We start from the raw sequence: 24,802 nt of genomic DNA, 5'->3' as shown, positions 1-24,802 counted from the left end.
AGCCATCATGTTGCTGTGTGGGAGGAGAATTAGATTTTAGAGTAATGTGTGCTGTCTGAACATCCCCAGCTCTTATATTTCAACAGCAAATGTGACGGAGGAGCAGATGAGAGAAGGATGAGACAGATGAGAGTGATACATCACATCCAGCTGCAGATTCAAACCTGTCAGACGGATTCTGTAGCAGCCTAAAACTCATTTTGTTTCCTTAATGTTTGCATTCTTCGGTATTAATACAGCCACGTGCATCTGAAAGACGTCTGCTTTTAAATGTCTGCAGTCTTGTGAGCTCTGCGATGAGCAGAGCTGAGGTCTCTGTTGTAAACTCAGTGTTTTCAGGTTTGTTCTCAGCCCATTTGGGATGGGGAAATGGAACTAGCTGAAAAGAAATAGAGCGACACTGACCTTTTCACCCTTTGAGCCAGGGTCACCTTTCAGACCGGGGAGACCAGGAGGACCCTGAACAACAAAAGAACGAGTTAGAAATCAATTTCAGCGCCAGAAAACACACAAAAAAGATCAAAAAAGAGAGAAAGGAGAGAGACAGCCAGGATGGGTTGAAGAAGACCAGCAAGACAGAGAAAGTGAAGCAGAAAATGAGGAAACGAGGACAATGAAACATGAAAGAGAACAAAAGAAGAGGCAGAAAAATCATCAAGAGGAGAAAAATTGCAGAGCAGAGAGAGCCATCAGCGTAATTACAAATATGACTTCTAGGGACAGAAACACTCCAATCCAGAGAGAGGTGAAAAATGTTACATTTGCGAATGTTTTTCGCCAGAGATTGAGATTTCTTCGCAGTACTACATGATTTTCTCCAATATCTATCTATGAAATTTAAACACTTCTTTTTTATCACTTGCACTTGAATACTTTCACACAACACAGTACTTTGCAGAGCAGCTCTGTTTATCAGAATCAAAATCCTACACAGTATTTGCAATTTTTGGATTATTGAGGGATTATTTGTGGAGTAACCTCTGGGAACAGACTTAATTTAACTGAATGTTCCCAAATTTGGATCCTTAGATTGAGATATTTACAGTAAAGTTTTTAAACTAAACTCACTAAAGAGCTTTCCTTCTTGTTGTTTTACTCATACGGTGTATCTTTGAGGGTTAGCAGGTCTGTTACTAGGGGTGGGAGAAAAAATTGAAAATAGTTTTAACAGGATTTTTTTTGTTTGATAATATCAAAATTGGGATTCTAAGTCAAAAAAAAACATTTTTTTTTTCAAATTCAAATTCTTCATTTCAGTCTTTGTTTATAAACTAGATTGAAAAAAAGTTACCACTTTTCTCCAGCAGGGGGGTGAAACGTTTCTCTCTGACTCACGTGATGTGCATTTTATGGGAAAATATGGCTCTTGATTTAGTCTGTTGACATTATCATCATTATTTAATTTTTTCACATGGTCTGGTGTTAAAAAAGTAAACTAAAAATCATAAATTTGTAAATCTCAAAGAACCACAATTCAAATCGAATCTGCACTCATTAAATCGTAATAGAATTGAATCACGAGAATAGCATACTGGCCCAGCCCTATCTGTTACATCCACTTAGAAGTCGTTAACGAAGCTTCTGCTCTTTCATCGGCAAAAAAAGGGAAAATATGAAATCTTGGGATGTCTAAAAAATCAACAGAAAAGCTTTCTATCTTGTAAATATCTCAATATTTACTAAAAAGAATTCTCAGCAGAGAGTCATGCATGTGTAAGTATATACAACAGATCAGATCTCTCAGTATCTTTTCTCCTTATGTCACAATCATGTGACAGATCTGTTGACTGATGTCTCATTGGCGTTCTGGTTTCAGGTCTCTCTGAGTCCTGTGTAAACTTTTGGCCCCTCTCTGTCAGAAGTGGGGGAATGAAGCTTCCAGCCGTAGTTAGAGAGATAAACATGGAGGCAGAGGGAGGTGTTCAGCATACTAACCATGGGACCAGGTGGACCGTCCTGTCCTGGGGCTCCGGGCAGTCCTTGTTCTCCCTGTGAAAAGACGTTCGATATCAGTGAGTGTTACAGCCGCTGTGTCTCCTCCTGCCCGTTATTGATTTTCTGTGCTCGCTCCATGATTAATCACACAAACAGAGGAAAAAAGTGTGCTGGAATAAACAAGCAAACTAAAGTATGAGCCAAATGGAAGTATCGATTATTCCATGAAGTCTATCATCATGCCTGAGCAGGGCTGTTTTTTTAATGTGTGTGTGTGTGTGTGTGTGTGTGTGGGCAGGCACACACGTGTGTACAGACATATATACAGTATTTCAGGCATTGTTGTGTAGCTCAGACTCACCACAGGGCCGGGGATTCCTCTCAGACCCTCAGGTCCGGGCTTTCCTGGAGGTCCCTGAGGTCCAACTGGTCCGGTTTTACCTGCTGGACCCTCAGAGCCAGCTTCGCCCTGAGTGAGGAGGTTCAGGTGAAACAGGTGATGTCAGAGGCATGAACAAGGTCAAAGGTTTCAGCTCACAGCTCCTGGCTGAGAGTAGATTACAAACATTAACTTTTCTGATTTTATGCTCTCTGCATTTTAGACTTCCTGGGTGACAAAGTTCAAATTCCTGTAAAAACTTTTCAGCCTTTTTTCTGGATCCTTTAACCTCGGTATAAGAAAACATGAACAGATGAATCCAAACTGATTTTTATATTTACAGAACATTTGACTGTTTTTCCTGGATTTAAACTTCAAACAGAAAAAAAATAACCCAGAAGTCTAAAAAGTCAAACTTATCCTTCAAAGATGTAAAGTTTTTAAACTGTTAATCAATATTTTTTATAATTCATGCTTAAGTGAGTAAGGTTATTGATAATGGGACTACTTTGCATATGAGCTCTTTGTTTATTCTTAGGGTCATATTCACTCTGAACGATTCTTCTGCAGTGACCTTAACTCTAATACTGATTTAGATTCTCCTGAAATTAATGTATATATAAAAAAAATCAGCAAAAATGTATTAAATTTGCCATCAAGAGCATATTCAGTCAGTCCAACATGATGCCAGAAGGACACAAACCCAGTTACAAAACAAACTCAGATGTCAGATGTCACACTCCTTCACCACAGTCACGGTGAAATTTAAAAGGTGTGGCTCACTAAAACCAACATGTAAAATATTTGGTAATATTTCACGGTGATAAAGAATAAAACACCCTACATGAATAATCAGCTGCAGGCTTCTCTGAGCTCCATCCAGTCGAGTATTCAGTGTGTTCCTGTTTCTTCAGATAAGATGAGCAATGGCGCAGCAGACTGAGGCTAAACGTTTTGCTAAATTCTCTGTTTTGAGCTTTTTGAAAAAATTAGCATGGCTTCGAGACGAAATTGTGCCACAGATGACCAGCAGTAATTTTAAACACATCAGTATTCACAGAGATGAGACGGAGCTCATGAAAACAGGACTCACGTTTGAGCTGCGAGGTGTTTACAGATTACAGACTCGCTGCAAAGTGCTTCAAACTACTTTTTACTGAATTCATTAAAAACTCAGAGCTGCTGCTCTCACTTCTGGAATTTTAAGATTCAGCTCTTAGGTTTTCAAGCACAAATTCAAGGACAATTTAAGTTTTACATCCCTTAGCTGAGAAGAGGAGTGTGGACAGTGAGTCTGCATGAAGCTTTACATCATATATACAGAATCAGTTACTGAGGTGACCCACGGGTTTCTCAAATGACTTAGATCTGATTCAAGCCAAACAGAGGAAAGCTTCATTTGAGTACCTGAGGGAAAGACTCAGAGAGAAATGACTCTTTTTGTGGGTTTTGAGTCGCAGCAAAACAGAAGAAACAAAGGAATCTCAGTTTAACTCAAACAGACCTCGTCCATAAATTTCCATCTAATCTACAGAGGAAATTCAATTACTCCTGAGTTTCTAATGCAACAGGGAGAACAATGAGGGGACTGTGAGTATGTGTGTGAGTGTGTGTGTGTATGTGTGTGTATAGGAGGGTGCTGAGACGGCTCTACTGTGTGCAGAGGATGAATTGATTTTGTTACCTTAGCGCCCTTCTCTCCTTGCCTGCCCTCTGCTCCAGCAGCTCCCGGGGGTCCCTGAGGAGGACGACAGGACACTGAGTTAGCATCTCAACGCACGCACACACACACACACACACACACACACACACACACACACACACACACACACACACACACACACACACACACACACACACACACACACACACACACACACACACACACACACACACACAGAGTGATCAAGTAATGGTTCGTCAGTCAACTTTCACATGGATCTATAAGCTAACTGAAGCATCAGGAAGCAGAAATAATTGAGTATGTGTTGTGTGTGTATGTTTGAATACACACATCAAGGTAGTTAGTTGTTATGTTTGGCAGCTTCAACAAACAGAACCAATTTTTTTTGCGCTAGATTTTTGGTTTGGACCTGAAGTCGTCTCTCACATTGAGCTCTGAGAAAAACAGTGTTTGATCCCTGTAGAGCGCAGGAGTTACTGGTCTACATCTGCCTGGTTAAACATGGCCTCTACAATACTTCACTTCTGCAAACCAAAACCCAAAAACGTCACATTGTCTCACCATGGACGTGACATCCTGGACGATGAATAAAATAAGTAGATTTCTGAATCACGTATCATCAACCCCCAAACTCACAAATCAATGCAGGCTGCACGGAAACATGAACACTCTTTTACTTCCTGTTTTGATTAAATGTGCTTTAATTTTGAAAGGTAATGCCAGATGCACTCTTGAGGTCTTGGAGTTTTGAAAAACTGCAGAAAGAGTGACCTCAAAGTAGAAACATCCCATGTGTAGTGCTTCTGGAGAGAGATGCTTTTTTGGGACCAAAATCAGAAAAGTTTGAGACATACAGACAACTTTTTTCTCCCCATTCTTCTTACTTTTCCTTTGTTTTTCTGTGGCTCTGACATATTTCGACAGCCTTTATGACTGCCTCTGCTTTCTGTGCTACCCTCTTATCTGAGAGGATCAGTCTTACTTCCTGTTGTTGGATTCCTTTGGCTGCTTTTTGATTCTCAACGCTGCCTACTTCAGTTTCTGCCTGATTATGTTCTTTTTTTTTTTACAGGTCAGGACCGGTAATGAGGGTTGTTGTTCTGTCCTACTCGTGTGTCCAACCTCCAGTGGTTAAGTGTTAAATTCTGCATGAAGAGCATGAAACATGCAAAAAAAAAATTGATGTAAACCATCAGCAGAGATGTTTTCAGCCTCTAATCATGGTTATTTATGACTTTTTACATTTTCATCTCAAACCTTTTTCTCTGATAAACACTCAGGAGGTGCTGCCTCTGACAGGGATAACTCCAGTGCCCTTGAATGTGCACCACTTCTGTCAGGCTCCATTTGAGTGACTTGGACAAGTCTTTGTCTTGTCTGAGCACACAGTGAAAACACACACACACAGACACACACACACAGAGCCTTCATCAGTCATGCCGAGGGTGGCAGGTCATCTTTTCTTTCTGGTCAGGATCTTTCAGCCTCACAATGATTTCTTTCAACTCCACCTCCAGTCGTCCCTCTTCAAAAAGCGCTCTCCATCCAAATTCCACTCTCATCTGGCCGACCGAGGCTGGAGTGCTTTTGACTGAGGGCCTATAATGTGAGCTCGCCTCCTGTCCCCAGCTTTCATCTTCTCCTGATGTGTAGCTATTACTGGTGGTGAAGAGGCTGCCTCTTGATCAGCACAGAGAGGCATTTTAACTGCAGCTCGATACACAGAATCATTGTTTACTGTGGCTCTTTAAAGTTTGTGATCTGCAGCATCAGGTGCACAGTTTAATATCAGTCTTTAATAGACCAATTATTTCTATTAGATAATGAGACCTAAAAATAACTCTAAAAGCAACGTACTGGTATCTTATAACCTAAGCCACATTTGACATATTCGAGGTCTGAATTCACATAAAGAAAAGAGTAATTTTTTTCTTTTATAGGCTGTTTTAAAAAGGTTTTATAGAGCAAATTTCTTTATCAATAGCATAACACAGCAAAAAACTTCAGTTAATCCTGTTAAAGTTTTTTGTTTTTGACCCTGACAAGCTTGGACTGTCCCTTTAAGTGTCTCCCTGCATCACAAACACCCCCTCTCTGTGATTGGTCAGCTCTCTGGAGGTGTGTCAGCAAACCCTGGTGTTTGAGGGATGTTAGAGCCAGAAATGAAACAACAACCTAAAGTGTTATTGGAAAAATGTAATAACTGACCCAACATGTAACAAAAGTGCTGAGCCTGAAATGTAATAAAAAAGTAATAAAACCCAAAGTGTAACATTTTAAGTGAGTATTTACCTTTTGGGGTATTGTAATGTTTCGGGCTTTAACAAGGCCCGCCCCATTTTTTTTAATTTTTTTAATTTTAATTTTTTAGAACAGACTGTTTTGACCCGTGTACAGAAAGATTCATGACTTTAGACAACCTGTTGAGTTAGGACATCAAGTGTTGCTATTTCACATTGTATGTTGAAAATATATATTCATAATTAGGGATGGGTACATTTCACATTTGAAACAATACCGTACCGATGCCCGGTATCTGGCAATCGGTACCAGTACCAAATTTTGGTACTTTTTTGTGTTCATGTGATAAAAAATAGTAATTTCTTTAAAAATAAAATATCTATAAATTTTTCAATTTACCATATTAATTCTTTTAATACATAACCTTGCAATGCTGTGTTCATGTCCAGCATGGAAAATTGCCTACTCTTCCACTCCCTCACAGTTACAAAGATGCATTTAGGTATCTAAACATGTACCTTTTGATTTTACGCGAATCAGTACCCAGTACTTTGTACAGAATTTGGTGGGTACCTATAAAAGTACCTTATTCTGTACCCATCCCTATTTATAATAAAGGGAAGCATAATAACCTTGCTTTAACTAAAAGTAATTCAAGCCAGGTAAGGTAAATCTTTTGTTGTCTTTTTTAATTCACAAAGTTGAATCTATTTGCAGATTTAAGGCACGAGCACCTTCTGCTACTTTGTTAGGTCGGGCCTTAAAGAGATTTATGGATTTTTGCAGGTTGCTCCAGGAAAAAGCTGAGAAAACACAAAAAGGGCCGGTGGATCCTGAATAATTCTGCGTCTGGTGTTCTGTATTCACCGGTGTGGACTGTCAGGGATCATCTCAGGTCCCACGTGCTTTTCTTTGCAGTGATTAAAGCCCAGTGTGTGATCAAATAGCTCTTTTCCTCACTATAATCCCAAGGCCATTTAGGTGCAGCATGTGCTGATACCGTGCTAAATGCTCAGAATGTAAATTTCATCAGGCACATTAGAAAAGCAATCAACCCTGGTTTAAAAATGCATGACATGTTTTTTTTCCTCCCATTGGACTGAGGCTGGGAGTCTCTTTGAAATGCAGTCTTTCACTTCAGATTGTGACTTTTCTTTCAGATTCAGGAGAATAGCTGCTCATTTTCATGTGCACTTGGAGCTCACACCATATTGGAAATATGTAAATGCTCCATCTTGGATGTGTGCATGCAGAAAGCAGCTTACTGGCTTTGATATCAGAGGCTAGTTCTGTGTGTGCAGTGGACGTCATCATACAAACATTAACTTTAATGTGGAGGAGTCTTTGAGCTTCTCTTTGTCTCTGTGTTTTGACCTTGAGAAGTTCCTTCAGCGTGATGGTGATGATGGTATCACAATCAACTCATTAACCCTTTAATGACTAATTCTTGAGCTGCAGCAGGAGTTTGTTATTTGCATAAGCCTGTTGAAATGTATCTTTGATTTATCTTAATATCAAGTGGACACACTTTTTTACAGCAAGAGGGTCAAACGCCTGTCTCTCTTGTCAATAAGTTTTGAATTTCTTTATTTTTCTCTTGGTGAAGTTCTTTGAAACTCACTGCCATCTTACTGGGCACCATTGTTTGCTTTGCATTGTGTAACCTGATGCAACATAAAAATTAACAACTAGAGCGTTACTTTGGGGTTTGAAGATTTCAATTGTCTAACAATGGGTTTAAAAAAAAAAAACAGAAAAAAGCATTGCCTTTAGCTCAAAGGTGAGCTATCAGAACATAATCGTGTCTCTTTATTCTGAGGAAGTACATTCAAACATTTTTCTGGGAGGAGGCTTTTGATGTTTGTCCAAACAGCAAAGCTGACAACACTTTTTAGTGAAGACTAGATATTACTGACATACTCTTAAATAAAAGATTTTAATATTTTGGGATTCAGCTGGAGGCTATATTTGATGGAATCAAAACGTGAAAGAGTTTGAAACTGTTCAGTTTTAAGAAAGTTAGAATATTCAAAATTTTCTCTATTTTTACAATTTACCTTGAGAAAAACTGAACTTCTTTGCGATAGACTAATTTTAGCAATTCATTTGTATTTATTTAAAATAATTTATATTATTCTAACAGTTTTCTTGTTTACATATACTTGCAGCTTAAGTTTGGGTAATTTAAGGATAACTCATATAATAAACTTTATTGGACTCTGGCAACAAATGTAAAAACAGATGGAGCCTCAGACTTTTAAGAGTTGAATTAGTTTTTCCTTCATTGTTTTTTTTCTTGGTTAGCCCTAGAGTCCTTTGTTCTTTCATAACCTCTTAGCAGCTCCACCACGTCCATGTTGTGCCTTTGTTTTGCTCTGGCTGTCAGTCAAGTTGACGTGGATCAATAATGAGTCAGACTCTCTCCTTCTCTTTCTTCCCTCCCTCTGCAGCAGGGTGTAAATGAGCCCCTTTTCCCAGCTATTCTTCAGTAAGCCTTCTCAATTCCTTGTTAAGAAAAAGAAAAGGAGTCATGATTTTTTCACATCTCGCGGCTCATTTCTCAACAGGCTTTGAGGCGGATTTCTTTGCAGACGGCGCGACGCCTTGACCCCCTTAAATCTCCCACTTTGTTTTCCCCACTCCACTTTTAATGAAAATGAATCTCTGCTGCTTTACTGCCAAGATTGAGCTGTTGAGAAGTGAAGCGGGGTGCAGCTACAACGCCAACAGCTGCACAGAGTACCTTCATCTATCATAAAACGGGGCTCAAACTTTTCCGAGAGATGCTCTCAAACCTGACAAAACACTCCAGTCGGCCTCACATTTCATATCAAAACAACACTGATGAAACGCCAACAACAGGGACAAATAAACACCAGCGACAAACACATAAACACACACATACACACACACAGCAGTGATCTGGGCTTCACAGGCTGCTGACTTACTCTCTTGCCAGGTGGTCCGGGTGGTCCAGCCTCTCCTGATGGGCCTGGAGGTCCCTGAAATCAGACATGGAAACAAGAGAGGACACTTTTAAAAGCCGATAAAACACGCTGTTGTTTCTAATGAGTCACTGCTGAGCTGAGTTTTGATGAGTGTGCAGTTTGGTTGACTGAATCCGTCGTTATGTCTGCCAAGAGGATGATAACACAGAAAGTTTATCGACATTTAGGGAGGATTCAGCCACAGGACGTTCGAGAAGAGCTCGCTGCATGGCCTGAAGTCGTGCACACTGACACACTTCCACCCAGACAATGTGCAGTGAATCACAAAAACAGAATCTATCTTTAATTGTTTGTGAGTGTAATTATTTTGCAGGTCAGTCTCATTTAGACAGTTCTCATGTTTCATAACCGTATGAGACACATTTTCTGCCTCATCATCTCATCGTGCAATTAGAGCTCATTAGGAAAAAAGTCACATTAGTACCATTCCTGCAGTGAATAAAACACTCTGCGTGTTTTTACTTTGGCTCATTTAAATCCATAAATATTAATAAGAGCTCTGATTTGTTGTGCTTTACTCAGAGGCAGCGCATTAAGAGTTCAGCTTTTATTTTTAATCATACTTAATGAATCTGCAAAACAGATAAGTCCAGTTAGCCTTTACCTCACTGCAGAGTTAGACTCTGCAGTGAGTTTTATTTACCGACAAGGTTTGATTCCAGCTTTTACTGTGGGGTACGACTGTCAGGATGTAAGACTTACTACAGATATTCACTCTCAGATATTGGACGTAATAAAAGAGCTGAGGACATGATGAGGTCACGCTCATGTGCAGTGAGATGTTTGGTCATGCAGTCATGTGTTAGGTCCTAAAAACTCACCGGCTGACCAGACTCTCCATCCTCTCCCTTCTCTCCTGCTTCTCCATCAGTTCCCTGAAACAAAGAGGAGCTTTGCTTAGATCACGTCTGCTTTTTGAAGAAGAAATCACACTGTTACAGTCTGAATGACCTAGAGGATTACAGAGGGAACCACAACAATGAGGCTGTTTGTACATCGTTTTGTGATGCCTATGTGATGCATTTGAGTGACGTAAGGTTATATACCTGATTATGTTAATGCTGATGACAGATTATACACTAATAAGAAAGGCAATAACAAGAAACTGGATATCAGAGCTGCAAACCAGGACTTTGCATCACTTCCTGCTTTTTATTCATTTTGTGTCATGACAGGAATTCAAGCTGAAGTTTGCTTAAAGGAAACTCAGTGAAGAGTTTAGAGAAAATCTTTGCCTGTCTTGTGTTTCCTGCTATTGTAGTACAAGCTAGTTAGCATTGCTAATTAGCACAACAGGCCTTACCTCTTTAGGTACTTATGTCCCTGTGGTTTAACAGAACTATTGAGCTATGAATTCATATAAATTAAGAAAATAAACACATAACTATTCCAGCACTGAAAAATGTGAACACATCACTATTTAAGTCTGGTCTGAGGACGGTGTGATGGTTCAGGCTGAATTTTTGAGTACGAGTTCAACAGTGAGAGAAAAAGTGATTCTCATGTTTCCCCGAGGGAGACAGATCGATGTGTGAAACTTTTCTTTACAATTGACCCAAAAAAGAAGCTTTAAAGTCTGTGTTCTTTCTAAGACTTCAGTCTGATAAAAATCCCTGCTCCTCTGGTGCACTGTTACCTGGATATTATCTCTGTGAAACGACACAGTGAGACTGGTGCAGTGGTAACACTTGTATAGAAGTGATTGACAGAAAAATTGTGTAGAATAAGTTATGTTAAGTAATATAAGTAAAGATATAACACAGAAACAAAGACATGAAAGAAACAATGTCCTTCACAGACTATGTCTTTTGTGGGTCATCTCAAAAAGAGTTGATTTATCTTGAGAATTGAAAAGCATAAAGTCCAGCATTTATAAATAACTTAGACTAAAGAAGAAGGCTTGACTCATGGTCACATTTCGCTCACAGACTTTATACTTACAGCTACACCAGGCTCTCCAGGGGGGCCAGGGTCTCCGGGGAATCCAACGGGACCCTGTGAGGAGAAAAATGAGATGCATGAAACCCACGGCTCTGCTGCTGCTGCTGAGGAGACATAATTTCCCAGGATACAGGTACTCAGGACATGCTGGGTAATTCAGACAGTGATTTAGTCCTGCTGAACCTGCTCACAGCCGTCTGATGGACTTAATGATGATGTCGCAAATCCAGGAGAAAAGGCCTCACTACGGTCCATTACCATGCAGGCATAAAATATAATCTCCTTCAATAAAAAGGCTTTTTAGCTCTTGAGTATGTTGGAGGATAAAACTGCTGCCTCAAGGCTAAGGGAGGAGGGGGGGTCTTTTCTTTGAAGCAGCACATTTAAACTGGAAATTGCTCGGTGCAGAATTATTTGAGACCATTTGTTGGACTTACAGGGTTACCCTTTGGACCGTCATCTCCAGGGGGTCCTCTGGCTCCTGCAGGTCCAGCAGCTCCAGGGGGTCCGGCCTCTCCTTTCTCACCTCTCTCTCCTTTAGGTCCCTGCAGAGGAGGAGGGAGTCAGAAGAAGAGGCATCATTACATCAGAACCACAGGGGGCAGATATTCTTTCTACAGATAAAAGTAATGTATGGTCAGAGGCTGAAAAGAGAGAAGAGAAGGAGAGAAAGAAGATCTGAACTGAGCTCAGAGCACGACCCCAAAGGACGACAACTTTTAGTGAAAGCTCCTGTGAGGACACGAGTTAGCAAACAGACTGAAATCAATACTGATGCCTCTTTATGAGCTACAAGAGCAAACAAGACCATCAGTGACAACTACAGCGATTTCTAATTCGAAACAGCTCCTCAGAGTCTGTAACCAGGTGGGTGTCAGACCACAGTGCGCAGCGTGCTAGAAAAACAGCTGTTTGAAGCTTTCCAGAGCAAAGATTCACAATGAAATACCTGTTTCTGCATCTCTTTTGATATTTTGAGTCTGTAACAAAGCTCCATCAACGTGACATCTTTTTACCTCAATATTGACCCTAACAGTTAGGGATGGGAATCGAAAACCAGTTTCTGTTGAGAATCGATAAGAAATGTTTCAATCCATGGATATCGTTAGCCTTACTTGTGCTTAACGATGCCCTTATCAATTCTTTACATTGTGCTGAGCCACCAGGTCCTACGTCGACTAGTCTGCTGCAGCTATCTTAGCTTAGCAGTTAGTTAACGTTTCCCAAGAAAACTCTAATTCGGGATTTTCAGCTTGAAGTTTTACTGAAGAACTGACTTCATAAAGAAATGTACATTACTCTCTCTCAGGAGACTCAAATTCAGTACATTCGAAACGGTATAAATCACCTTATTTACCAAAATAACAAAATAGGGCAAGCTTGATGCTAATGTATACGAGAAACTGCATTGATATGCTAGCAGTTAGCATTCATCAGGATAACTTCAGCTTCAGAGTAGAATTTCAACTTTCATCACAGAAACATATCACATCAACTCTTTGTAAAAAATACTGAGAATTTCAAATGTCAAAAGCTAACAGGCAATTGAAAGGCTCATGGCTGACTGCATAACTACAGAAAGCTTCCAAACAACTTAAACCATTCCTATAACCACTTTGAGACACTAGATGGCCTACTTATTTTATTAACATTACAACAGTACAACGTCACATTGTGTGCAATTTTTACCTGTTTCTGTGTAATTATGCCCAGAAATATCCAGACTCAGGGACAATTTACATTTTATTCACTTACAGTATAAACTCAATTAAATGTTGTTGAGACACAAAACCTGTAAAGCTACTTTTTGTACCAAGAAAATTTACAACAGGAATTGATAAGGGCATCGATATTGACAAAATTGTATCAATTCCCATCCCTACTAACAGCTCACTAATATCGGTATCCCAGTGTGTTTTAAAACAGCATTGCAAAATTGATCAATCAATCAATCAATCTTTATTTGTATAGCGCCAAATCATAACAAATGTTATCTCAAGACACTTTACAAAAACATTTACAGGTCTAGACCCGTAAATGTTAATAAAATTTTATGTGAGTGACACACAGCAGGAGCCCCACATACACTGACACACGCCCTGCCCACTCTCACAGTGACACACAGCTCTAACTCCTGAAGGTGAGGCCTTACAGGAAGAGGAATGAAGAGACAGCAGGAGAAGATATTTGCAAAAACCACATCCCACTTAGAGATGGAACAAAACTAGTCAAGAAACACAGCGTCCCTTCCCCATGGAGGGGCACACTTTCTTTCCCGTTATTCTACTGGTTAAAAGTTTGTGTTTAGAGCAGAGGAAAGATTTAATCTCAGTCTAACTTTTGTTCGAGACACTTTACAAAGTGTTTTTCTTTGGGAATAAATAACCACATACTAAAGCAAATTAGTGTCAGATAATGCAACATGGCAAGAAATGAGCTCTAGTGAAGAGTGGGATTACGAAGAACAATAGGGACACTCCTTGTGTTATTAAAAAATCAAAAGTAGAACTTTACTAATTACCTAGAGGGACTTTTGTCATTTTTTTCTTTGTCTGTTTTATCTGATTAAAATTTGTTTACCACACCTGCTTTTATTCCCTGTTGTCATTATGAGATTGATTTTTCAGCTTTTACTAATTCTAATCATCATTAGGGTAATCCTCTGTAGATGCACCACCACATTTACAAGGTGTTCCCAACAGATAACATGTTCACAACATATCAGCAATTAAAAACTAATGTAAGGAAAATACATTAAGAAACGACCCATGCAGATACACAAGCTAAAAGGAAAATATGACTATCATGGGGCACCAGTTTGGAATAGTGGTGAAGTTGTACTGTCTCGTGCTTTTTAGATCAAAGCACAAAAAGCCTAATAACAGATAAATAAAGTAATACTTCTAAAATCAGATTAAAAAGAGAATTTCAAGAGTCTAGAATTTATTTTCTGATTGCTTTTGGATTTAAATCTTCTGTATCTCTGATGTCAGACATAGATGACACATTTAAAGGTGCATGTTTCCAAATACATCATCCTAAGAATAGATGATAAAGTGGTGTTTTTACTTATCTACTTTCAATCTCTGTCTCTATCTGAAACTCCTGTTGTTGATTGTTATACAGCATTTGTCCTGTTTTGTGTGCTGACGTTCTTTCTCCTCACAATATGATTTTATGAATTTTTCTAGGTGTAAAATGTGCTGTTGATTTCAACCTGAGATCGTCCTGTGTGTCCTGTGTGTGTTACTGTCAGCTCTCTCTGCTCCTGTCAGTAAACTTAAACAGAGGACAAACAGTGCTGGAGATTTGTCTGCTTTAAAACCTGGCTGAGAGCGTGCTCTGACCTTAGCACACACTCTGAAGCTGTTTGCTAACATCTGCATCTTATTAGCATTGTTGTAATTAATTGCATTTTTATCACGAGCTGCTAAACACTGTTTATGTTTAATGTCTGATTTAATTTAGAAATACATAATGGATGAGGAAGAAAATTTGCCTGGAGCGATATGAAAATGAAGACACAACTTTAAAAACTGAGCTGAATACTCCACATGATGGTGTTAATATTCAGTATAGTTAAAGACAAGCTGGAGTGGACCCATGTCTTTGCGTACATTTTATTTAATCTAACTTATCAACACCTAAACTGATACTCACTGTCCTCTCTGTCTCTCTCTATCACCCTCTTAAGAAAGCATCTCTTATGCCCTGATCATCATCTGGCTGTGTTTAAGTACCTGACGATGAGTAAGTGAAACCTTGTAGCAGCTGTTATTAATCTTCAGAGCTAAATGTAACTTGACCGCTCGAATCAAAGCCAAGTACAGTTTAAATTCAGCCCTGAATGAACACTTGTGTCGAAACTGGTCAATGTTTAGGCTGATGCTACCAGTGCATTCAGCAATGTGCAGTTTCTATGCAGATGTGTAGCTCTCCCTGATATCATCTGTTTCTATACAACATGTATGGAAGTTGAACTCAACCTATGGTAGTGAGGACTCTATTTGTTTTTTTTTCTTTTTTTTTAAGTAGTTTTTTGGGCTTCTGTGCCTTTAATATGGGGTCAATCTGGACCATGAGACCATCTGCGCTCTGCGAGGATTCTTTTCACTCAAACCAGAGACTCCTCAAACTTTATCTATTAAATAGCAGTTTATCACTGTTTTCTTTAAATGCATTGGAGAAAAGTGATAAAAATTGATGTCCACACTGGCCTGCATTGCTACGTACCCAGCATGCTTTGTGAACTGATGCAGTTGCTTGATTCTTCATCTTTAGGGTAAATAACAAAAAGAGTGTGGTGCTGCTCTGTTTTTAAAATGTCTTCACATAAAGGACAAAGATGACAATCATATTGGTCATGCTTGTGTACAGGAGACAGCTCAAAAAACACAAAGTGAAGCTAATACACAGAATTTCTGATAACTGGGAAGGATTGTTTGAAATGAGCAAAACAGTGATATTTTTTTTTGTCAAGTCATACCTAAAATCTGTCTACCGTTAGGCATCCACTAATCTTTGTGCAAGTACAAGATGAAAAAAATATTAAAGCTGTTAGACACTGCTAAAACCTCACATCAACTGACACATGCATGAAAACACAACTTTGCTATATACACATTTTTTAAAATTTAACAGTTGCTGTAGGCAGTTCATTGTTACTCAAAGCTTTTTTTTCTTGTCTTTCAATAACTTTGACTCTTCCCTGGTCATTATCCTTTGATTCTTTACTTTGCTCCACAGTAAATATGTGTTATCATTTAGCTGTAGTCAGTGTGAAAACAGGGTAAAAGATGAGTTCAGCTGTTCCTCTGATGGGACTCTTGCTGCACACTGACTTTGTAAATGTCACTGACTGCAGCAGAGTGATGTGCAGCTAACAGGGGACATTATGAATGCTTGTAATCATGCTGCTCTGCTCCTCCCACTGGAGAGAGGCCATCTCTTCAATCTGCTGCTGAACCTCAATAATGATAAATGAGGCAGCAGCTAATAGAGCCGTCACTGATGTTCGCTAAAAGTTAAAGCTAATCAAAGTGTCATAAATCTCTGTCTGGCCACAGCACAGCCCAGCTTTCGGATACGGTCAATTAACATGCAAAACAGTGCGTGGAGCAAATGCAGTAATATGACAACAATCCAAAAACATGGCACTATAGGGGACTTAAAGGACTTTCCTCATGCTAAAAACCTTACTGGGGCTACCAAACAAGATGGTTCCCCTTTGCAAGTTGAGTTCAGCAAAGAGTCTGCTGATACTTAAATGATGTTTGCTTTGCAGTGGCTTTGATCATTGTTCTCAGAAGAACCAGGTGGACCTCACATCTTATGAGTCTACAAAGAGGCTCAGTTTGACAGATCATATGGGCATGAGGAGCACAGCAGTAGAGCCAAGAATAGAGAATAGACCATTGTGATGCATACAAACTAGAGATAGACCGATATCGATTATTTGCAGTCAAGGAGGCTAAAACCCGATATTTCAAGCCGTTATTAATTTGCAGTCAAAGTGCAAATATTGCTGTCAAAATGTTTTACAATACAAACTCCAACACTTAACTTCATTCAAATGCCTTTGAGCATGAGTTTATTAGCAGCTCCCAGGCTTAGCAGCATGTTTTATAAAGTTAAATGAAAACTTAAAAAAATACATAGCTAAAGTTTTCTACAGTAAATAAAGTTTTCCAAAATTTCAATGTAAATGCAATAACTGTAATAACTGCACTGCTGATTGGCTGTTTCCCAAGCCATGGCTCTGCTTATAACCAATCAGATGGCACTGTGGGTGGGACAGTGCTGGGGACTGAGTAGTGACTGCAGACCTCAAAGCAGCTGCATCAGAGCCGCAACAACTTAGTTTTGAATTTGTTTCTTGTCGGACGTTTTTAAAATAAGGCAGATGCTGATATGCTTCAAATTGCCAAATATCGGCCCGATAATCAGCCAGGCCCCGATAATCGACCCGGCCGATAATTGGTCTATCCCTAATACAAACGCATACAAACATAAGAACACACCACACAAAGACACACAAACGTGACTCACACTGAGCTTAACAAACACACAGAGTGCTCTTACCCCAACTCCAGGCTCTCCAGGTGGTCCCGGGTTTCCAGCCTCACCTTGTTCACCCTGCAGTCAGACAAATGTCAAAGTCTGCACACCTCAACCTTCACACATAAAGTCACATGCTCCTTTAAAAACTCTCTTTCCATACTTATAATGTCAAAACAAAGTCTATATGTCATGTGACCAACAATAAATGCATTGGATAAAGGTTAAAGTAACTAAATGTTTATATTTCATATTCCCTTTAACAGAGTGAATGTCTACTGAGTGCAGTGCTGTGGCTCTTACCTTCTCACCCACAGAACCCATGGGGCCGACACCACCTGGAGGACCTTGAGGACCCTGCAGCAGGAATGGAAAGAGGTGATGAGTCTAATTTTTCTCATTTTTCTCATTCAAAACTAATATTGACTACAGATTAAATAAAACGCACTCAAGGCCAGAGCTGCTGTAACTGTTACATTTTTTCAAGGCTATGTGACAAAGTCTGCATTTCTTTGAAGAAAGATATGCTAGGATACTCTCTATTCTTATGTTGGAGGAGCTTCTGATTTCTGTCAGGATGTAAAGAAAATTCTAACAAAATGTGCTTTAAAATCCATTTTATGGCTCCACTTTGAGCACATGCGGTCTGTTAAATGATGTAATTATCATTGAGCCATACGTACATCAGCTCCACTCGGACCCTGAGGACCTCTGGGGCCAGGGGGACCAGGAGGGCCCTGCAGAGGAGAAGCAGAGCAGTTAGAGTGGGTGAAGATAATGTCAGCGTGTTTATCAGGAGGCAGGTGCGTCTCTTACCATGGGGCCCACATCTCCATTCTCTCCCTTCTCACCAGGGGGTCCAGGAAGTCCCTGCAGACAACAGAAATGAATCACCAATTATCACGTAGTAAACACAAGGTGCTTCAATGTGCACTGCTGCTCTTCATTATTTAAAGTGTTTCTGTTGATGAGTGAATTCACGACAGCTGCTCCTGCCTGAGACCCAGTCTGAGGTCTGATGCTGGAATACGTTGTAGTGATGCACTCAAATATTTATCATAACTGTAGGCCACAACATGCATAAATGAATGTGTTAACCACGTCCGCTTCTATTATCTGTTCAATGAAATATTCACTAAATATATCCTGAGCAGGGTCAGAGTCTGCTAACAGATAAATCAGAGACCTGAGATAACCTGAGCAGATGAACAGGAGCACAGAGCGCTGACTGAATCAAAAGCAGTTACATAAAGTGATAGATGGAAATGGAGAGAGTCCATCCTTTTAGTGATTATTCCTAATATTTCAGCAGCTCTTTGAATGATGGTGGAGGCAGGAAAGGAAAGGTTGTTGTAGATTAAAGAGCCGAATTTATCAGGAGTTTCTCGGTTAGGTGCTGGAGGTGAAGAACTGGGTAATGTGTCAAATATCTGCACACACACTCCAGGTTTTTATCTCTCTGTGAGAGGATTCTTTAAATAAAGTTCTACCCCAATTTAAGGCAATATCCCCACAACCCATTTTTTTGTATCAGTCATATATTCATCAACACCAAAGTGTGCAGATGAGTTGCTTTCACATTGATATGGATTGACACAAGACATATTTTGTGAAACCAGAGCAGAGGTGAAGCTTTCAGAGGATGATGGAGAATAACAACTGCAGTAATTTTTATCCCTCTGATGCACGAAAAATGAAAGCCTGTGTCAAGTTTTTTTCATGAAGTGTTTTCATTCTTCTTAGGGCATGAAAAAATCTTTTAATTTTTTTTTTCAAATATTGGATTAAGTTACAAACATGCCCACTCCAGTGGACTACGTGCACCTTAGTATAAAACAGGGTGAAGTTAAGATACAAAATAAATTAAAATGTGTTTTCTGGAAGTTCTATAACTCCAACAAATTTCTTTTTTTGCTTTGTAAATCATTTTTTCATATTTTCCTTTATTTTAACTTTATATATTTTATAGCTGATGAGCATTTTGACCATCTGATGCATATCTGTAGCTTTCTAGAAAAAAAAGAGCAAAACATTGAAAAAATTGAGAGATTTTCTTCCATGCCCATAAAAAAATCAAAACACTTGAAAATCTTAACACAGGCTGATATGCATTTCTACCTCCAACTATTGCATTGGGAGAAATGATTTTTGAATAGCTGTCCACTGCAGTGACCTCTATGCACCAGAGGCTGAAAGTGAAATCATTTTGTGTCGAGATTTTATGAGTTTCCAATAGTGGAACTTCAACAAATTTTTTTAATCTCAGTTTTTTGTAACTGTTTTGTAACTTCATCTCCCTTACTGCATCTTTGACTAAGAGGTTTTTTTTTTTTTTTCTTTTTTTTTAAATTTGGTGCCTTTTGATACTTTTAATGTAAAAGTAAGACCATAGTGCTTTAGAGCATGTGGGATTAAAAGGAATTGAAGGAACAAGAGTTTTGACATCCTTACTATTAATTCTTTCCCTATAATCTATTGATGTGGTTTTTAAAACTTAATGCATTCCTATTATAATTTAATAGAAAAATACAATCTGCATGTTTCTTTTTTTGTTTGAGTTTTCAACTTGAACAGAAAAAAGATTAAAATACACAAAATATGAAACATAAAGCCGAAGCAGCATACTTCTCTGTTTGTTTTTTTGTTACAATCCTTGTAATCAAAAGGTTGTGCCTGTTTTGTTTTCTGCTCTGATAATTGATGAGATGATTTTTCCCTGTGTGGTCATGAGGTTTCATCTGACTGTGATCAGTCTAAATCAGGTAAACACTCTAACAGCAGCAGCTCAGTCATGCATGTTAAACAGGGAGTGTGGTCAGGTTTGATCCCTGACATTTCTGTGGCTAATTGCTGTGATTAAGCTGCTGTAACCTGCTCGGCCCTGTGTGAATGTGCGTGTGCATGTGTGTGTGTGAGTGTCTGAATCAGTGTTCAGTGTTTGGTTTCACAGAGGAGATCAAAGAAGGACTCACTCTACATGCAGCAGCCTCAGATACTCAAAGACTTTATCTGATGTTGTAGGTTTTTATGTATTGCTCTCCATCAAAAGACGTGCATGTCTCCAGCTTGTGGGTGAATTTGGTGAGTGCCTCAGGTGTGTGTATCTGCATGCTGATTCTTGTTGTGATGAGAAACCTCATCTGAGAAAAGGTCTCCTCCAGTCTGAGATCGTTAGCATTGCTTCTAATTATGCAGCGAGGTAAATGTGCTCGATGAGGAAATGACGAGGGGAGCAGGTCGGTCCGCACAATTAATGGAATCACGATGGGAAGTGAATTACTCCCAATTAAAAGTCCATTGAATACAATCCTGCTGAGATACGATGAGAAGCAGTCGGTGTAATTTCATCAACACAATGACCCCAATTTCTGCAGCAACTCTGAGTGTTTTCAGCTTCAGAGGCTGATCGCTGATAAAAACGATAATTACAAACAAGGTACTACAAAAGGGAAGGTCCTGCCTCCTTAGATTATAATCACGTTGATAATCCACATCATTAAGCCTAATGTTATAGCGCACGTGGATTTATCTGATAAGTCTTGTATCAACTAGGTTTGCCTTTGATTACACTCCTTTGTTGATCCGGTTATATTTTTATCTTAGGGTCTAAATAACCAGGTTATCATTGTCAGATAAGCTCTTGATTTTCCCACTGACAGGATCAGATTGAAAAATTCAGAGCCCCTGCCAACAAAAAAGAAGGATTTGGAAAATAGCTATTAATGATGTCTGTCTAAGAAAGCCTCTGAATATTACACTTAACACTTACGTGATGTTATGTGTGGTCTGTGTAGTGACAGCGACTCAACGTGTTGTTTACTCCCTTGATCACATTAACACCATTAATCTCCAAGTGTCCAAATGTAATCCCATGTTTGCTTAATCATTGCTTTATGTGTTCTAGCATCTTAAGCTTTCTTTAGCCAACTCCTGGCTGGCTCGCCAATTATGTTGCATGTTGGATTAATCATTACTCCCTGTGCCTTTGGCTTTTACTGAAAAAAATGGCTGTGCCTGATGAAAAACTATTCAGCTGTTTTCAAAATAAATAGCACACTGAAGTTAAAAGATAGGGCTTATGCCTGGTAATTGCACTAGATGAGGATGAGCATTCACAACTGCTTCCAAAAGGACTGACCTTGTGTGCACGACAAAACTGATCAGTTTAGCAGGACTCTAAAAGCTTTGGAAGTTTCTGTTTCATTTTGTTTTTAAGTATTTCAGTAGGGGGGTTCTCATCCCTGTTAGGGTTTGCAAAAATTAATGGGGGTAGCCATGGCTTTGGGGAAATAAATAAATTTAAATATTAAATTTGATTGAGGATATTGTTACATTTAATAACATATACAGAAGGCATGATTGATTCTATACAAAATACTTTCTATTACCAGAAACTACTATGATCAATTTGCAGGTAAAAGCCTTAAAAAGAAAAAAAAATGTTTCAATCCTTATGTTGATTTATTGTGTCATGCCTGTCAGCTGAATCAATCTCTTGAAGCAGGATATCAACAGTCATCTAACCGCATCCTTGGATTGAAAGAGTTTCTTTGCACATATGTACAGGAAGGAATTTTCTGAGCACTAACTGAGCAGATTTGATTTTTTACCCAGAGGATGATGGAGGGAGGATGCTGGCGCTGAATGAAGGTGAGCGGTGTAATCTCTGCAGGTCAAAGCCTGGTCATCATTCAATACAAACCGCAGATCCAATTAAAGCAGAGATACAGCACAGGTATCTGTGTGTGTGGTGTGTTTGTAGGTGTGTGTGTGTTTGCACAGCAGCATGGTGAGAGATGAATGTCACAGCGGCGTCGCTCCAAACAGTTTAAAAAGGTAATTGAGTGATCCTAATGCTAATGTAGGTCATCACCACAAACTGTTAGTGCTGCTACAGGCAGGACGAGGGAGGGCTGGCTGAGTTTTCAGATCTCTACTTAATAGCAGACTTTTAGTCCAACAACATAAAATATTAGTGATCTAAGGATGGTGAATAAATGTAAATAAAGAGTAAATATACTCTGTAAAATATATACAAGAGGATTACCACATCTAATGCACTACAATCTATTACCTGCTTAGTTTAATTTTTTTTCCCCAACACTTATACTTAAAGAGGTCACACATTCTCATATGAAGATTGATATTATTATTAATATATATCTTCAAGTTGCTCCACAGAGCAAGTGTTGGTAGCAGATGTCTGTTCACTGTGGTTTCAGATGATTTCTCATCTTAAGGGCTGTGACTTTGAATTGTGGCACAATGACTCTCAGGATATGCCAGCACACGAAGGATGCACTTTGCAGACCAGGAAAAGCGGTCTGCATTTGTCAGCTGCATTTGAAGGACTCCTCGGAATAGTACAGCCTTCGATGCATTGATCAAGCCGGTCTTGAGTTGCATCTCTCAGAGTAAGTAGCCCCTGATTCAGGACACAGCTTCTGACTTCAACTGAGCAATATGTCAGCTCCCGTCTCTGGGGATATTTTTTTTTTTGCTTCCCTCTGAGGAGGTGGAGCTACTGTGTCCATCTTAATATTCACTCTGTCAGCCTCTACACATATCTCTATTTAACAGCGACAGTGGCTTCCAGCACTGGATGCTCTCATACCGATGATGAGTCTTTTTTAAGCTAAGGTGATCTCTTCAGGAGCTCTGATGCAGAGATGTTAACACCTGATGAGTTAAACAGTCTGGGCGAAGTAGCAGTTCAGTGAATGCGTGAATGGTTGCTCACCTGCAGACCAATGGGACCTGGAGGGCCTGGGAATCCTCTAGGACCTTCATCTCCCTTCTGTCCAAACATTCCCTGCTGACCTCTGGGACCAGGCTCTCCATCAGCACCCTGAGAAACACACAAACACATGGTCACACCTTTGCCTGGACACTGATGCATCTTTACCCTTAACTTAAGGATGAAGACACTTTTTCACTCTCAGTCTGAGAGGTGAAAATATGTTGAGGTGTATTTTTTACTCACAGCAGGACCTGGAGCACCAGGAGGACCTTGGAGACCAGCTGGACCTGGAGGACCCTGAACACAAGAAAGAAAACATTGTTAACTGAACATTTTACAAAAGCATTAAATTATTAGTCAGAGCAAAACAAAACCTCACTCTTTTATTCTTTTAACAACTCTGCCAAACATGTTCATAATTAAGCGAGTGAAGTAAGACAGGATTTGTTACCAACCTGTTCTCCTTTGTCAGCTTTGCTTCCTTTCTGACCTGGCTCTCCAACCTCTCCCTGAGAGACAAAAACACACAAACACATATGAACACACACATAGACATAGAGACAGACAGTCTTCTCTAAATGTCACACCTGATGAGAAGTACCTAAAAACCCCTCAGATAAACAGACTATGCGGCTTGAGTCTTGTAACTCAGAGAGTATGCTGCAACATTGATCTAAAAGGTTTTTACTGTTTGGCTCATTTGTTTTTTTTTTTATTTCTACAGTGAGACTTGGTGTGATGTTTTCTCACTGTAACACCTGATATCAAACCATCAGTGTGTATCCACTGCAGGAGATAAAACACTCTTCTGTCCTCCCTGTTTCAGAGCTCTGTTATGAAGATGGATGTGAAACAGTGAGGACACATTGTCTTTAACGTAGCTTTGACGCAGATGGTCTGAATGTGAACATGAGGACGGAGACTGATTTGCAGTCTGGTTCAGTCCCAAAATGTTCCCTAGACTGGGCAGGGAGAGTGAGTCCGGACTGGGCCAACAGGATGGAAGGGGGTTGCTGTGCTGACCTTGTCACCGTCCTCTCCGGGGGGACCTTGAGGTCCAGCAGGGCCAGGTAGACCAACAGGACCCTGGACACCGTCACGACCAGCAGGACCTGAAGGCCCTTTCTCACCCTGAAAGAGACATTTATTGGGGTGACATTAAAAAGGGTGAAAGTGAGGGTTGAAGGAGAGCAGAGAGGAAAGACATTACATTACGCAGAGGGAGGTTACATCAGCAACTGCAGGAAGAAACACTTACAGGTGCTCCCTTCTCTCCAGCGGGACCTGGAGGACCCTGAGGACCCGGTCTACCAGACAGACCAATTGGCCCAGCTTGACCAGCAGGACCTCTCTCTCCAGGAGAACCCTGAGATCCAGAGGGGGAGAAAGAGGGAGGTAATGAGTGGAAAATAAAAACCAGAGGCCGTGTTTTGTTGATTTCTCATATCTGTTTGTGCCTCTTAGGAGTGTGCTGAACAATGAGCGCTGCCATTAAGACATTAGCAAATCAGGGCGCACTGCTAATAGATCAACACCTACACACACAAACACACACACACATAAAAACATAAACACATACAAAGAAGCTTTTAAAAAGACCACAGAGGCACACAGTAACAGGTGTCCTCGAGGTTCTAATGAGGCTGAGCTGCTCCTTAAAAGCAGAGCGTATTATCTGCTGTTTGGGGGCAGGTGAAAATGTGTCTGAGAAGAAAAGAAGGTCCCGCTGAGTATCAGAGCTCTGTTAATCCACAAAGCACAAAGCTGAATGATGCTTTGAGAGTTAAGCTTATCCATGTAGCTCTTACCGACACTCT

General features: G+C 39.8%; 1 protein-coding gene across 2 annotated transcripts in view; it reads right to left on the bottom strand.

Annotated features, from left to right (window-relative positions):
- The window catches only part of col11a1a (collagen, type XI, alpha 1a), a 105,574-nt gene that overhangs the window by 12,571 nt on the left and 68,201 nt on the right, over nucleotides 1-24,802 (bottom strand). For both annotated transcript variants that reach the window (XM_074693943.1, XM_074693944.1), the window contains exons 42-58: nucleotides 24,244-24,351; nucleotides 24,009-24,116; nucleotides 23,441-23,494; nucleotides 23,229-23,282; nucleotides 22,986-23,093; nucleotides 18,062-18,115; nucleotides 17,929-17,982; nucleotides 17,549-17,602; nucleotides 17,270-17,323; nucleotides 11,626-11,733; nucleotides 11,189-11,242; nucleotides 10,069-10,122; nucleotides 9,188-9,241; nucleotides 3,999-4,052; nucleotides 2,297-2,404; nucleotides 1,936-1,989; nucleotides 406-459 (exon numbers count right to left, since the gene is read on the bottom strand). In XM_074693943.1, coding sequence (XP_074550044.1) covers nucleotides 406-459; nucleotides 1,936-1,989; nucleotides 2,297-2,404; nucleotides 3,999-4,052; nucleotides 9,188-9,241; nucleotides 10,069-10,122; nucleotides 11,189-11,242; nucleotides 11,626-11,733; nucleotides 17,270-17,323; nucleotides 17,549-17,602; nucleotides 17,929-17,982; nucleotides 18,062-18,115; nucleotides 22,986-23,093; nucleotides 23,229-23,282; nucleotides 23,441-23,494; nucleotides 24,009-24,116; nucleotides 24,244-24,351 — 1,188 coding nt within the window. The remainder of the gene's footprint in view (nucleotides 1-405; nucleotides 460-1,935; nucleotides 1,990-2,296; nucleotides 2,405-3,998; nucleotides 4,053-9,187; nucleotides 9,242-10,068; nucleotides 10,123-11,188; nucleotides 11,243-11,625; nucleotides 11,734-17,269; nucleotides 17,324-17,548; nucleotides 17,603-17,928; nucleotides 17,983-18,061; nucleotides 18,116-22,985; nucleotides 23,094-23,228; nucleotides 23,283-23,440; nucleotides 23,495-24,008; nucleotides 24,117-24,243; nucleotides 24,352-24,802) is intronic.

This window comes from Halichoeres trimaculatus, unplaced genomic scaffold (genome assembly GCF_033239565.1).
Source record: "Halichoeres trimaculatus isolate MK-OKI-2021-1 unplaced genomic scaffold, fHalTri1.1 fHalTri1_scaffold_18, whole genome shotgun sequence".
In the NCBI taxonomy this organism is placed as follows: domain Eukaryota; kingdom Metazoa; phylum Chordata; class Actinopteri; order Labriformes; family Labridae; genus Halichoeres; species Halichoeres trimaculatus.
The sequence above is the reverse complement of the archived record's forward strand: the minus strand, read 5'-3'. Positions and strand labels throughout refer to the sequence as shown.